Source organism: Dipodomys merriami, unplaced genomic scaffold, assembly GCF_024711535.1.
Source record: "Dipodomys merriami isolate MVZ:Mamm:240054 unplaced genomic scaffold, mDipMer1.0.p SCAF_918, whole genome shotgun sequence".
Taxonomy (NCBI): Eukaryota; Metazoa; Chordata; class Mammalia; order Rodentia; family Heteromyidae; genus Dipodomys; species Dipodomys merriami.
Window position 1 is genome coordinate 40,776 of NW_027206533.1, and position 14,740 is coordinate 55,515.

The window sequence follows — 14,740 nt, forward strand, 5'->3', positions numbered from 1 at the left end:
GGGCTTCTCTCCCTATGGACTGAGCTGCTGGGGTGCTCATGCTACTGGGGTATGGGGATGGGTATGAAGACTGGATGTTGAATTGCTTGTATTTTCCTCCTTTTTCTCTCAACTTCAGTGACTTCTGTGGTGAGTATTGGGAATGCTGCCATCACTGGGCGATCTTGACAGGGCAGAGAAGAGAGCAAAGAGTTTGAACCTGCTCTGGGATTCCCAGAGAATCAGACTCGGTTTATGTTGTACAGCTTTGAAATTATTATTTTAGCCTGTAATCCTGGCTACTCAGGAGGCTGAGATCTGAGGGTCTTGGTTCAAAGCCAGCCAGGGCAGGAAAGTCTGAGACTTATCTCCAATTAATCACAGAAAAAGCTGGGGAAAAAAAAGTGGCACTGTGGCTCAAATGGTAGAGTACTAGCATTGAACAAAAAGGAGCTCAGGGACAGTGCCTACCCCAAAGTTCAAGCCCAGGACCAGCAAAAGGAAAAAAAAAAAAGATTATTGTAAGTCAGTTAAGCTTTTAAAACGACTCCTCCTTTAATGCTGTGGTGACTGTACAGTGGCAAAGGCTACTTGGCATAGATTTCCCTCTGTGGTTCTTTTATTTATTTTTAATTTATATTTTTGTGGTTCTTTTAATAAGCATTTCCCATGAAAACTGTTCTAAGCTCATCTCAGTTTGGAACAGAATTGCATTACTTCAAAAAATATTCCAGTTTGCTTTTGAGTAACACTTTGGGATTAGCTGCTCTGTCAGCATCCATTCCCAGATGCCCCCAGACCTCTGGTCATCCCACTGCAGGTGGCTCTGCTACCTCGGTCTTCAGCCTGTTGTACTTGCTGCCCAGTAGTTGGCTGTAAGCAGAGGCCAGGGTGCCTTTCTTCTGATGTCTCTGTTGATAGGCAGCCCTAGTACTTCAGTGCTCTGAGGGATAGTTGAGCAGCATCTGGCTATAGCTTTATAAGCATCCTTACCATTTCTCCTGATCAAGGACAATGTGCAGCCTGCCGAAGTACTGGTGTCACCAAAGGACTCCGGTCTCCACAAAGCAGAAAATATGATCTCGGTGCTCACAGTGTGCCAGAGGCAGCTGGAAGCAGAGCTGCTCTTGGTGAAAAGTGAGATGTGCTTGAACATGGATGACAGCAGCTGGATGCCAGAAGGGTTGCAGGTCTGTAGGCTTGGGAGGGTGTGTGTGAATATATGTTGCAGGAATAATATGGGAGGCCTGCCCATCCCAAGAGGGCCAGGGCTCAGTATGAGGCAGGTGCAGAAGAGAGTGGACATCAGAGAAGAGACTTGCTTTGCTGAGGGCTGCATATAGCTGCTTGTTCTGAGTCCACTTGCCCTGCCGTACTAATGCTTCTGTCTGTCTGAGATCTCCTGCATGCTTTATTTAAGGACACATTTCTCCCAGTCTCAGCAGCCAGGTGTTTTTCATGTTAGGATTGAACTATAGTCATGCTCTACCCTGGCTCAGGACTGTTGTCCCTGGCAAGAATGACTTTGAAGGCTTCAGATTATTTTTTGACCCTCAGGATCTTCCCTACCCCCCCATATTTTTACTTTTCTTGGGAAGAAAGTTATACTTCACCGTCCTTAGATTATTATAGGGTTCCGATTTAGCAAGAAGGCAAAGGCAGCGTTTGCAGGTTTTGAAGTCTAGTGCCCAGACCTATGTTAAGAGCAACATGTGGATCTGGGCTGCCTTTGTGAAAGAACATGCGTGAGTCTGTTTTGAGTGTCCGCTGAGCACTCAGGAGGCAGTGCAGTCTGTGCAGTCTCTCCTGCCCTCATGGGGTCAAGGGGGCCATGTTTATAATGCTGGGGAGCTGACCCTGTGGCGCCACAAGCAGAACCGGATTCTCAGATGGCAAGTAACAGACATTTGTTACAGAGGCTACAACTAACTCCTGTCTGTGTGCGCGTGCGTGCTTGTGTGTGTGCATGTGCACAGGTTCTAGGACTTGAACTCAGGGCCACGAGTGCTGCCTTTTCACTCCCAAGTGGGGCTCTACCACTTAGCTATACCTCCAGTTCCAGTCTTTTGATGGCTAATTGGAGAGAAGAGTTTCTTGGATTTGTCTTCTTGGGCTAGCTTTGAACTTTGATCCTCAGGTTTTAACCTCCTGAGATTTTTAGGCATGGGTCATTAGTTCTTGGTTCTGACCTGGAATGTTCAGTGCCTAGAGGGTTACCAGGTCTTCATCCTGGCCCCTCACCCATACGTGCTCTCTGAACTCAGCTCACCGTCACCACTAGGCAGGGTAAAGCACCTTACATTTTGCTGTTTCACACTGTCCATATTCTCCCCACTTACAGGGTAAGGAAAAGCAAGTAGAAGATTGTCAGCTGCATAAAGTCAGCCTCATTGCTCAAGTGAAACAACTTCAAGAAAAACTGAACCAACTGGTATGTTCTATGGCCTTCTGGGACATCGACACTGAGCCTCCTAAATTCCAGCAGCGCTCAACATTGCCATACCTGTTAGAAAATGGTTCAGATGATGGCTTCCATAATGGTGAAGAAACAGATGGGTTGCCTCCTGTTGACATGTTTGATTTTGATAAATCCACACAGGATCTCCTTGGTGGAAATAAAAATAGAGATTTTTTGGTAGACAATAAAATCCTAGCTTTTCCCACTCAAGAAAATCTAGCATTACAAGATGGGCCTGTTTCCTCACAAACCAGCATACACAGAAGCTCCCTCCTCCACACTGAGGAGGCTGAGCCCCAGAAGCACCCAGTGAGGCCCGTGGACCTGTCTTCTTGGAGCTCTCCTGAAGTCCTCCGGAAGGACTCTACCCTCGAGCCTCAGCTCAGCCTACCCCTGACGCCCTGCTCAGGGGCCATGAGCCTGCGCAGCGCTGACACCACCCCAAAAGACTGGATGGACTCACCAATGGGGGCCCATGCTTCAGAGCTGCTTTGTTACCCAGGAGTGAGCCCACAGAGGACAGCAGCTGTGTCGGCTGAGCATCACCATGGAGAGACAGCCCCGGTAGGTGACTTCTCTACAACACCCAGGTGCTGGCTAGAGTTCCTGTGCATTTGCCTCACAACAGCACCATTGTTGGCTCACCTGTCAGCCAGGTGCCTCCCAGTCCCTGGAGGGACTGGCTTTCTTAGGGATGCAGGCATTGCCATAGCTGACTTCAGTCATGTCTAAAACGAAAGGTGTAGTAGCCCTTCTCAGAAACTCATCCTGGTGTTGGTTACCTGATGCAGATTCTGAGTAGTGCAGTCAAATATTCATTGTTGGGGTGTAATATGCAGAAAGATTCTTTCTCTAGAATGTTTTTTGGTTTATTTTCATAAATACTTCATGTGCCACAGATTTTTTTTGGGAGTTCGGTCGTGGGGCTTGAACTATGGGCCTGAGTGCTGTCCCTCAGCTCTTCAGCTCAAGGCTAGCGCTCTACCACTTGAGCCGCAGCACCACTTCTGGTTTTCTGGTGGTTTATTGGAGATAAGAGTCTCATGGACTTTTCTGCCCGGGCTGGCTTTGAACCGAGATCCTCAGATCTCAGCCTCCTGAGTAGCTAGGATTATAGGCGTGAGCCACTGGCTCCAGGCTCAGATTTTTTTAATATGATGCTGATTAATTTTAAGAGCACTTCAATTATTTTTCCCTAGCATTAATTTGAACAATGTATATATCTTAATCAAGATAAAATAAGTAATTTTGGGGGTACGTGTTATCTAGGGATCCATACATGTGGTATCATAGAATCTTAGAATGTTTGCTAATGGCTAATATAAAATATTCCTAAAGTGCTGTGGTATTTCAGGTTAAGTAGTTGGAAGCATATGACCTCAGCCTGTTCACAAGTTCTGAATGCTGTGAGCTGCGTTCCTTATGGGAAGATGTTAAATTTTGGCCTTAGAAAATTACCATCTGAAAAGTTTGGCTCTGTGATGTGATGTTACTATTTTGTAACCATCTAAAAGTCTGCCTATCTAAATAGGAAAAGGACGTTGAAGACTTTGTCATAACATCGTTTGATTCTCAAGAACCATTAAGATCCCCTCCTCCCGGGTTAGAAAAAAGAAGCAATGGGAGTGGAAACAGTGAGTTATTTTTTCTTTTGGCAATCAATTCTAGAGTACAGGATGATATAAGAAATTCCTTCACGTGCACTGTGTCCCCTTCCTGTGCTCAGAGGTTGTAGACCTCATAGCACCGTGTGTTTCATGGAATACGCGTCTAGCAGTGTTCTGCACCAGGAGTTCACATTGAGCCAAGGCCGGATGGGGTACTCAGATTGTGTGATTATCCCAGTAATGTCCTTCCAGCTTACAGTGTCATCTCAGCTTACAAGTGGTATTTGGTATAGGGCAGGCAGAGGGGTACCTGGGTCATAAGTATATGATGTGTCTCTGCTCCTCCCATCTTTTGGAGTGTTTCCTGTGTCCTCTCTGGGTTTAAAGAGTAATGACATTCATGAAGAGCAGGGGCAGTGGTTTGAAGTAGGATACTTAGCAGGCGTCTATCTGGTATGTTGTGCAGGTCATGTAAATGGCGTGCTTCATTGTCAGAGGTATGTGGGGTTGGAGTGGGCCTCATGGCTACAGTTAAGTCTGCTAGATGTTTAGTTTTTTTATTTTTTCATGAGGTGGACACCTGTGGGAGATACTTGGAGACCATGTAGAAGTTCTCGATTTCTTATCTGTTGGTCTTGGTCTCTGTAAAGGTTCTTGCTGGATTTGTTTGGTTGTTAAATTTTATTAATTTATTCTGTAATGGTTTCCTTTCTCCAAGTCAGCACTTGGGTTTCTTTTTTTGTTTGGTTTGTGTGTTTTTTTTAAGTCATTGCCACTTTTAGTGATTTTTGAGTGTGAGATCATAGTGAGATATAATTTATTAGAAATCTAAAGTTTGCAAAATGCTAATGCCAGCAATTTTTTGTTTTTTTGAGGCAGGGTCTCCCTATGTAACTAACCCAGGCTGGCCTCAAACTACTGATATTTTACCTAATGCTGTGAATACAGGCATGTACCATCATGCTAGCAACTGTGTGTGTGTGCGTGTATGTGTGTGTGTGTGTGTGTGCGTGTATGTGTGTGTGTGTGTGTGCGTGTGTGTGTGTGTGTGTGTGTGTGTTGATGCTGGTGTGTGTGTGTGTGTGTGTGTGTGTGTGTGTGTGTGTGTGTGTGTTGATGCTGGTAGTGGGGCTTGAACTCAGGGCCTTGCACTCTCACTTGGTTTTTTTTCTCAAGGCTGATGCTCTTACTAATTGAGCCACATCTTCATTTACTAGCAACTGTTTGTTTTGTCTTTTACTTCAAGTTCTGAGCATGTGGCTTGAGCAGCTGAGGGCTCTGCATGTGTCATTCCATGAGCAGCTTTTGTCAGTCCCTGACTCAGTTGGGTTGCTGCTCCATGGGGAATCTGTGTTTGATTCTAGATTCTGGTTGATTTTCATACCACACATAGGGTATAAAATAATGTGTGGACACTGTAGTAGTGAGCTCCACATGTTTCCATCTCCTTGTCATTCTACTATGGCCTGTATATACATTGTGTCCTCCATCCCCAGCGGAGTGGCATGTGCATGTTCTCTCTACCACTTAAAGGTGTTTTCTCATGTGTGCCATTGTGTTTACCTACTCAATTTAACTCGTCAAAGCAGGTTCTCTGCCTGCTCATCTTTTGTGGACACTCCATTGGACCCCTAGTCCCCCCTTTTTTTTTTTTGTCATGGGCCTTGAACTCAGGGCCTGGGTGCTGCCCGTGAGCGCTTCAGTTCAAGGTGAGTGCTCTACCACTTGAGTCACAGCACCACTTCCGGGGTTCTCTGGTGGTTAATTGGACATAAGAGTCTCATGGACTTTCCTGCCTGGGCTGGCTTTGAACCGTGATCCTCAGATCTTAGCGTATTTGAGTAGCTAGGATTACAGGCATGGGCCACCAGTGCCCGGTCCCTTGTCCCTTCTTATTGGTCCTTTATCTTAATGAAGCATATTACCCAGAGGCTTCTGGAGAAAGTGTTCTGAGAACATTCTCTTGATTGTTTGGTCTTGGTGTAGACTCCTGGGTCTTGGCTGTGGAGTACTGCCTTGCCCGCTTGTTCTCTTTGACCTGTGGTGACCTGTCTGGTCAGGGTAGAGTATGTCAAGAACCTCCTCTTTATTAACCTTTAGATCATTTCCCCATGGTTTTCTCTCTTCTCTTCCTAGTTCTTGTTCATGAAATATTTGTACTCTTGGACTGGTTTATTTTTTTCTCTCTCTTCCACCTTGTTTTTGTTTTAGTTTCTTTTTTTTTCCATTTTGTTTTTTGAACTTCATTTCCTGACCTTTGTGCTGAACAGTTGCGTGTCTCTTCTTCCACTTTGAGTTCCTGAGCATGCCCCTTATTGTTGTAGGGTGAATTATCCCAGAAGCCACATTTTGAAAGATAGAATATTGGAGTCTTTATTATACAGTTAATAGGCTGCAGGGTGCCCGTTGTTACAAAGGCCTGCAGCCCCTAAATACATACAACACAGCTAGGAAACATGCTAAAGAGGAAAGAGAGAACAAAAACAATACCAACAAGCCAATTCAGCTTCAATGGAGAGCTGAGTTGGGACGCCATGATGACTGGAGACGAGCCAGGAGACAGGACACAGGACACGATCACAGACGCATGTGGCATGGCCCTGGCGGCTAGGCTGGTCTGGGCCTAAATGGGTCCACGCAGGGGGCAGATCCTCAGGAAATTCCCAGTCCCAGGCACTGGACTGACAGAGTCAGTAACCTATCAGCCAAGTGCCCGTCCCTGGGGCACACCTATTGCCTGGGAGGCAGGTCATGGGCAGGGCTTTTCTCCCCCCAGCATGAAGACAAGATGCCAGACCCTCCCATCCATCATGTTATTCATATTTCATAAGGTATTTTTTTTCACTTGAAGGAGCAGTTAGAACTGGATGTTATAGCCCTTAACTCTGTGTGCTCTCAGGTGATGGCCCAGGTACTGATGTGATACTGACACCAGGCTCAGTAGGACCTGAGGATCTCACTGCTGGCTCTGCTGCTGCTGCTCTCAACTTTGAAGGGTCCCCACAGCCACTAGGAACAATGAAGGAGAAGGAGGTCCACGGGAAGCATGTGAAGGTAAGGGTTGCTGGGAGCAGAGTGGTCACCACATACACTACACACCGTGTGTTCTGTGCCAAATGAAGGTGCTCAGGTCCTGCACTGACAGCTCTGTTAGTTCCAGGAAGGGGCTGATTTTATGCTGCATGTAAGTGTTTCTAGACAGAAAAGGTACTGTTGGTGGGGCTTGCCATCACAGTATGGGACTTATTGACTTAATGCTCAGGCTGGCTATGAACTGTGATCCTCAGATCTCAATCTCCTGAGTAGCTAGGATGACAGGTGTGAGCCATGGGCATCTGGCTCCCCCTCTCATTTCTGCCCCCAAGTTGCAAAAGTCATATTCTACATAGTGTATACTAACTACCATGACTGCATTTGTTCACCCTTCTTCTGTTCCCCTTAAAATCAGAAACAAACACCATCACCAACAATAGATACGTTGTTTTTAAAGGAAAACCTTTGAATTGCCAATTCATCTTTAAAATAAGTATAGTAGTTTGGCTTCTAACTTCTTAATATTAGTATTATTAATATTTTTTTTTTGTGGTGGTTAATTGGAGATCAGAGTCTCACGGACTTTCCTGGTGGGGTTGGCTTTGAACTGAGATCCTCAGGTCTCAGCCTCCTAAGTAGGATTATAGCCGTGAGCCACCCACACCTTTTTTTTTTTCTTTTTTTTTTCTGGTCGGTTGTGGGGCTTGAACTCTGGGCTTGGGTGCTATCCCTGCACTCTTCAGCTCAAGGCGAGCGCTCTACCGCTTGAGCCACAGTGCCACTTCCATTATTAATATTTTTTAAGTCAAATGCCAGTGGCTCATGTGTATAATAATCATAGCTACTTGGGAGGCTGTGTTCGGAGGTTTGCGATTTGGAGCCAACCCATGCAGACAAATCTCGGAGACTCTTATCTCCAGTTAAGCAGAAAAGAGTCAGAACTGGAGATGTGGCTCACATGGTGGTGTGCCATCTCTCTGTGATAAAGCAGAGCAAGATCATAAAGCTTTGAGTTCAGGCCCCAGGAAAACACAACACACAAAATTATTTTTTAGGTTAACTGTATGATAGGTTTTGTCATTGCTTAATTTTGAGTTTTCCTGATTTGGAACTGTTTTTAGGCTGAACGCATCATCAACATGACCCTTTATTTGCAGCTCTGGCAGTGTTTGCTCTGAGCTCTGCTGGCTCTGCACCAGCTCCTGGCACCTCACCTCTCATCCCCACGGACAGGATGCTTTCCAGGGTCAGGGTGGAGGAGGCTGCATTGTAGTCACAGACCTGTAGGCCAGGGGAAGTTCTGTCTGGGCCCCACATCTACCCAGGCACCTTCACTTTGCAGTTGGTCATTGGCGTATCAGCCAGGTTGCATTCATAAGTGCTCAAGTTGCTGTTAAGGATCCCCCTCATTTTACTTAGGAGGGCCAAGAATGCTGAATCTCCTTGTGACATGACCATAGCAGGCCTGAAAAGCCCTGCCTGAGGTTTAGTCTAGATGTAGAAGAACGCTCCCCATGAATGAGCAGTAGAGAGTGGAGTCAGTTATGGGGCTGTTCTTGGAGTCACCCTGTCCAGCTTGATTTCTTTGTCTGTGACAGTGCAGTAGGGAAGTTTGAAGACCTTGGAGTTAGGGCAAAGGTAGTTGGTTGGTATCTTCCTGCAAGTACCTGGCAGCCTATTTCTGCCAGAGTATCTGACCACAGCCATGGGTTTGACAAGGCCCCCCTGGGTGTCTGCTCCCAGAGTAGTGGTGGCACAGTAGTACATAGACTTCAGGCTGGTCTCCCCCTTCCTGACATGTTCTTCCCTGCTGTAGGCTTTGCTGCAGATGGTGTTTGACGAGAGCCATCAGATACTGGCCTTGTCGGAGAACCAAGAGCTCCCCAGAGCTCTGAGCCGGGGTGAACCACATGCCCTTCTGGATGACTGCTTGAGGGAGAGGCAGGGGCTGCTGGAGTTAGCACCTGAGAAAGAAGAAAAGGTATGGAACTGAGTTTATGAGAAAAGCCCATAGTGGTGACCCATCATACAATCCTCGTTCTCAGGAAGCTGAGTCACTAGGATCCAGAGACTGTGGCCAACCTGGGCCACACCGTGAGACCTTGTCTCAACACTTGACATTACTACTTCCAGAAGTGAAAAAAATACTTTACGTACGCAGTTTTTGTTTGTTGGTTGTACTGGAATGGCACCCAGGGACTTGGACATGGTAAGCCATATCCCATGTTCTCTGAAAATTCAGCTTTATTTGCACATCACAAGCCTCTTTCCAGAGACGTGCAGGCACTAACAACGATGGCTGTGCACACAGGCACAGGGTTCATGCAGTGCAGTTACAGGGAACTGAGGGGGAGCCCCAGCTGTGTGATCTGGATGCACTTCAGGTGTCAGCAGGACTTCTAGGGTGCTTGTCAGAAGCCAGGAAGTACACGCTGCCATGGTAGCCTGGTCATTCAGCTTTGTCGGTGCCGACTCAACTGTGACATTAGCCCTGCGATCCCTCCTGCAGCACCATCTCCTTCCAAACCAGACTTCCTTGGCCCTGGCCTTCCTCCTCTTCTGCTTACCTTCTCCGAGTGTCCAGGGGCCAGACAATATGAAGTGGACATCAAGACCCTAGTAGGCTTTGGCTGGGCCTCATGCCACCCACCCTCTCTTCATCCCTACTGCTCCATTCCTTACATCTGCTGCTTCTTACTGGGCTGGAAGTATCCCATTAGGAGAGAAAGGTTGTATTCTTCTTGGAATGTGCCACATGTGGTTGACATTCCGGGCACACTCCATCTCCTTCATCACTTGCCCTCAGGCTCGCTCTAGTGGTTTATGAGTAAGCAGCCACTCACTGAAAACAGTTGTGCATGCAGGCCCTTAGGATTTGCTTGTGCTGTGGTCATGCCACCGGGTCCTTGAGCTGTTACACGTTAGCTTCTGGTCATGGCCTTTGGAGGTTTCCAGCTACTCAGTGCAACAGGCATAGTCAGTCTTGGGCCTCTCTAGACCAGATACTCACAAGAATGTCAGTAGGAGGAAAAGAAGAGATGTTTTCTAGTATCTCTTTTGGCCTCATTTCACTATCTTCTTTCTTGTGGCACTTTCGGTGGCAGTAGCCTTTGCCTTGTTTATCCTGCATGGTGCTGGGTGCCCATTTGCCTCTTCTTCTGCCACCATAGGAGCTGCCATGACAAGGCATCAAAATTAGACAGCTTAAACAAAAGACATTTACTTCTGGGGCTGGGAAGTTGGCTCAGTGGTAGAGCGCTTGCCTTGCATGCCTGAGGCCCTGGGTTCGATTCCTCAGCACCACATAAGCGAAAAGAAAAAAGCCGGAAGTGGCGCTATGGCTCAAGTGGTAGAGTGCTAGCCTTGAGCTGAAGAGCTGAGGGATAGCACTCAGGCCCAGAGTTCAGGCCCCACGATTGGACCCAAAAAAAAAGAAAAAGACATTTACTTCTAACTGATCTGGAGGCTGGGATTCAGATCCGGGCCCAGCATGGTTCAACTCTGGTGAGGTGTCCTCCTCCTCACTGCATCAGAAAAGGCACTATGGGGCCTCTACCTTCTCATAGTTAAAGCTCTCGCCCTCTGGGGTCAGAGCCTAGCTGTGACCACACGGAGCTCTAAGGAGGCCTTGGGTTCCTAGGACAGTGACTGTCGGGGACACATTCAGTCCACGGGATTTGTAGGGCATGCTGGTGGGGTGCTCATTTGTTTTTTTTCTTGATTCTTTTTTGGTATTGGAGTTTGAACTCAGAGACTTGTATTTGTTAGGCTGGTACTCTACTGCTTGAGCCATGTCTCCATCATTAGCTTTTATTATTTCTTGCATGGGGTCTTGCTTTTGCCCCTGGCCAGCTTTGACCTTCCTATTAGTGTTTTTCATGTACAGCAGACACATGCCATCACACACAGCTTTTTTTCTAAAAAGTTGATTGAAATTGCCATACTCAGCTTGTTTCTAAAAAATTGAGATTGGATTTACAAATTTTTTGCCTCTGCTGACAAACTTTGATTCGCCTGATCTCAGCCTCCTGGGTAACTAGGATTACCCAGCCTGTCTGCTTTTGTGGTGCTGGAAAGTGAAGCAGATTTTATGTGCTTAGCAAGCCTTCACCACTGAGCCACACCAGCCTGGCACTGAAGTCCTTGTTTGGCCTTTGCAGGAACCTTCTGACACCTGCCTTGCTTGGAGTGGGGGGCTTTTGCAGGCTGTGCAAGAGGCATTTGAGAAAGAGCTGAAGCCCAGATCTTGCAGCTCAGACCTGCAAGATTACAGTTCCTTTTTCAATAGGCTGGAGAAGATTATCCAAGAACAAGTGAGTAACCGCTCTGTCTAGGCCTTGATTTTCCTGACAGGAGCCTGGCTCTTCTAGAGAAGATAAGAGAATATTTCATGTGTGAATTTGGGGTCACATACTCTTCTTAACCTTGGAATGTGGTTACAAGTGGTTAAGGAAACCTAGTGTAATGCAGGTTTTTTTGTTTTTGTTTTTGTTTTGTCGGTTGTGGGGCTTGAACTCTGGGCTTGGGCGCTGTCCCTGTGCTCTTCAGCTCAAGGCGAGCGCTCTACTGCTTGAGCTACAGCGCCACTTCCGATATTCTAGTGGTTTATTGGAGATAGAGTCTCACGGACTTTCCTGTCTGGGCTGGCTTTGAACCGCGATCCTCAGATCCCAGGCCTCCTGAGTAGCTAGGATTACAGGCGTGAGCCACCAGTGCCCGGCTAATGCAGGTATTTTTATTTGTGAGCTCTGGCGAGCTCTGCAGATCCTCCTTGGAACCTGTCTCTCAATGACCATGGGCTGCCTGGGCTGCTGAGTACACCACACAAAGGTCACCAGAAATCCCATGTACATTACTTCCCTCAGACACCAGACAAGGAGTTTGAGTTGTGGGTGAGGTGTCAGGCCTGGAGCTAAAGCCCTGGACTGTTGTGCACCATGCTGTATGCTCACACCACATACAAGATGTTCTAGTCTCACTGGAAGCTTGGGTTTGGGAAGGTGGACTATGTGGCGTAGGTTGTGTTCCTAGCCCTAGCACCTGCCCTCTAGTGCTTCACACAGAGTCTGCTGCTCTCCATCCACAGGGGGACCTGAAGGAGAAGCCCCAGGAACACCTTTTTCCACCAGATAGGAGCAGCCTGTTGTCCGAGATCCAGGCCCTTCGGGCTCAGCTGCGCATGACGCACCTGCAGAACCAGGAGAAGCTGCAGCAGTTATGCACAGCACTGACGAGTTCAGAGGCCCGCGGGAGTCAGCGGGAACACCAGCTTCGTAGGCAAGGTGGGTGCCATTGCTCCCACTAGTTGGTGCAGTATGGCCTTCTAGCTACCCCTGACACTGTCCTGTACTGCACACTGAAAAAATCTGGCTGCTAGGTCCTCGATGCAGGGCTCTGGGAGCATGCCCCTAAGGGTTGCAGGGTCTGAAGGGCCTTCACCTTTATATGTATGGGACTCTTAGGCATTTGCACTGGAGTTTGGAATTTGTCTTTGCCAACTTGCCTCCCTGCTGCCTCTATGCTGATTAGGCCCTGTCTCCTGGCACTGTGTTGTTCCCACTGCTTATGGGGTCAGTGAGGAAGAACCTGTGTTCATGGTTGGATTTTGTTAGTGAAACAGCCTTTGCTGAGCTGGAGTGCAGCACGCATGTCTGGGCTGCACTCGGGAATGTTTTGTGGACCTTGTCTGTAGTGTTCTTTCTCTTAGGCCCTTTTCTAGCCTTGTGAGCACAGGGACGTATCCCCTGTCCTTGTGTTTCCAGGGAGTTTGTACAGAACTGGAGCTATTGTTCTTTAGAATTTGCCAGTGACACCATGTGGGATTTGAATTGCCCTGTGAGTGGTATATGGTGGGGTTGGCCAGCACCTGTGCAGGGATGGCTTTAGGGACATGTCCTGACCAAGAAAGTGATGCCTAGTGAGAAAGAAAAAGGAGCATGCTCCCTCGCAAGCATGGCTTCAGCTTACGGAAGTGTCAGCTTTCTCCCACTGGAACACATACCTGTCTAATCAGTTTCATTTGTAACTTAATTTGTTTTGTGCACTTGGGGTTCATAATGTTGTTTTACATTTTAATTTTTCTCAGTTGAACTATTGGCATATAAAGTTGAGCAGGAAAAGTGTATAGTAAGTGACTTACAGAAAACCCTGGGCAAAGAACAAGAGAAAGTAAGTGATGTCCGGAAGCGCCTGGTTGCAGAGCAGAGCACGGTGCAGGAGCTGAAGTTGGAGCTGCTTGAGTATAAACAGGAGAACGCAAGGCTGTTGGAATCCCTTGGTGAGATGCAGCGGGAAATCATCCAGCTGAGGTACGACCCTGAACAGCATCATCTGCCAGAGGAACTGGGTTTGTTGTGACTGGCTGTAGGAGCCTTTGGGCTTCAGTATGGGAATGAGAGAGCTACAGAGAGGAGGGGGAGTGGCAGAGCAGCTTTCCAACCTTGTTGAAGCCCATCCTTGACCTGGGCCTCCATGCTGTCTATATCCCCACACAGGTCCATGCTGGATGGGAAGGAGAATGACCTGAAGGCTGCTCTGGAGGAGCTGGAGCGTGAGCACAGGAAGGAGCAAGCCCTCCAGGCCCAGCGGGAGGAAGAGCGGCAGCGGCACCTTCAGTGGGAGGGCCAGAACTCCAAGGCCTTGGAGGTGACTGGCTCTCGGGGCCGAGCTGTCCTGGCCAGTGCTTCTGGGAACAGACACAGGCCTTCCTGCCTTTCTTTTGTACACTTGTTGATGGCAGCCCAGTTTGTACTTTACCAAGGTGACAGGAGCTTGAGGTGGTGAGATAGGGATGTTACCACAAGGCAAAATCGTGCCATATAGTGACAGAGCCACAGTGAGGCAGATAGCTGTGTCAAGTAGCCGTGGTGCGTTGCTTTCTTGGTCCTAGAAGATTTGGTTCTGGGAGGTAGACACAGGGTTCCTTTATAACCTTGGGTGATATATAGCCTCTGAGGTCTGTCTGTAATGTAGATAAGTGGTAGGCACACAGATCCTGGATGCCATGCAGGTCCACCATGTGTTCTATGGATCACCAGCCATGGGTTACAGAGTGTATCTTCCACCAACATAGACTCAAGCCACTGAAAATCGAGGAAGTTGTGGTTTATGGGGCATATCTGAATCAGGGTATGTGTCTACATATACTCAACACCACTTTCCAAATAGCACTTTATCCATGCAGAAAACGTCTCGTGCATACTTTCACTCACTGGATAGATTTCAGAAATTACAATTAATGGTTGGAATGATGATGGGTGACATTGATCAAGAGTCATTGTATATATACACTACACAGTTGAATGGCAACTCCTTTGTACAGCTACTTAAAAATAACTTTTAAAGGAAAACACACAAAAAGAAAATGTATCAGCAGAAGTTTGAGTAGGAGCTGGGTGCCGGTGGTGCACACCTGTAACCCTAGCTACTCAGGAGACTGAGATCTGAGGATTGAGGTTCAAAGCCAGCTTGGGCAGAAAAGTCCATGAGACTCTTATCTCCAATAAACCACCAGAAAACCAGAAGTGGTGCTGTAGCTCAAGTGGTAGAGCGCTCACCTTGAGCTGAAGAGCTGAGGGACAGTGCTCAGGCCCAGAGTTCAAGCCCCACCACTGACAAAAAAAAAAAAAAAAAAAGTTTGAGTAGGGAAACTTTACTTTCCTCA

General features: G+C 47.5%; 1 protein-coding gene and 1 long non-coding RNA gene across 3 annotated transcripts in view; one reads left to right on the plus strand and one right to left on the minus strand.

Moving 5' to 3' along the window:
• LOC138821433 (pericentrin-like) overlaps window positions 1-14,740 on the plus strand; it is a 74,417-nt gene that overhangs the window by 37,498 nt on the left and 22,179 nt on the right. For both annotated transcript variants that reach the window (XM_070013642.1, XM_070013643.1), the window contains 9 exons: window positions 990-1,169; window positions 2,321-3,001; window positions 3,969-4,071; window positions 6,944-7,098; window positions 8,894-9,058; window positions 11,238-11,390; window positions 12,164-12,359; window positions 13,163-13,385; window positions 13,572-13,722. In XM_070013642.1, coding sequence (XP_069869743.1) covers window positions 990-1,169; window positions 2,321-3,001; window positions 3,969-4,071; window positions 6,944-7,098; window positions 8,894-9,058; window positions 11,238-11,390; window positions 12,164-12,359; window positions 13,163-13,385; window positions 13,572-13,722 — 2,007 coding nt within the window. The remainder of the gene's footprint in view (window positions 1-989; window positions 1,170-2,320; window positions 3,002-3,968; window positions 4,072-6,943; window positions 7,099-8,893; window positions 9,059-11,237; window positions 11,391-12,163; window positions 12,360-13,162; window positions 13,386-13,571; window positions 13,723-14,740) is intronic.
• LOC138821434 (uncharacterized) lies at window positions 8-2,988 on the minus strand. Its single transcript, XR_011370157.1, has 3 exons — window positions 2,901-2,988; window positions 2,483-2,584; window positions 8-163 (listed from the first exon to the last, which is right to left on the minus strand). It is a non-coding gene; the product is annotated as an uncharacterized lncRNA (long non-coding RNA).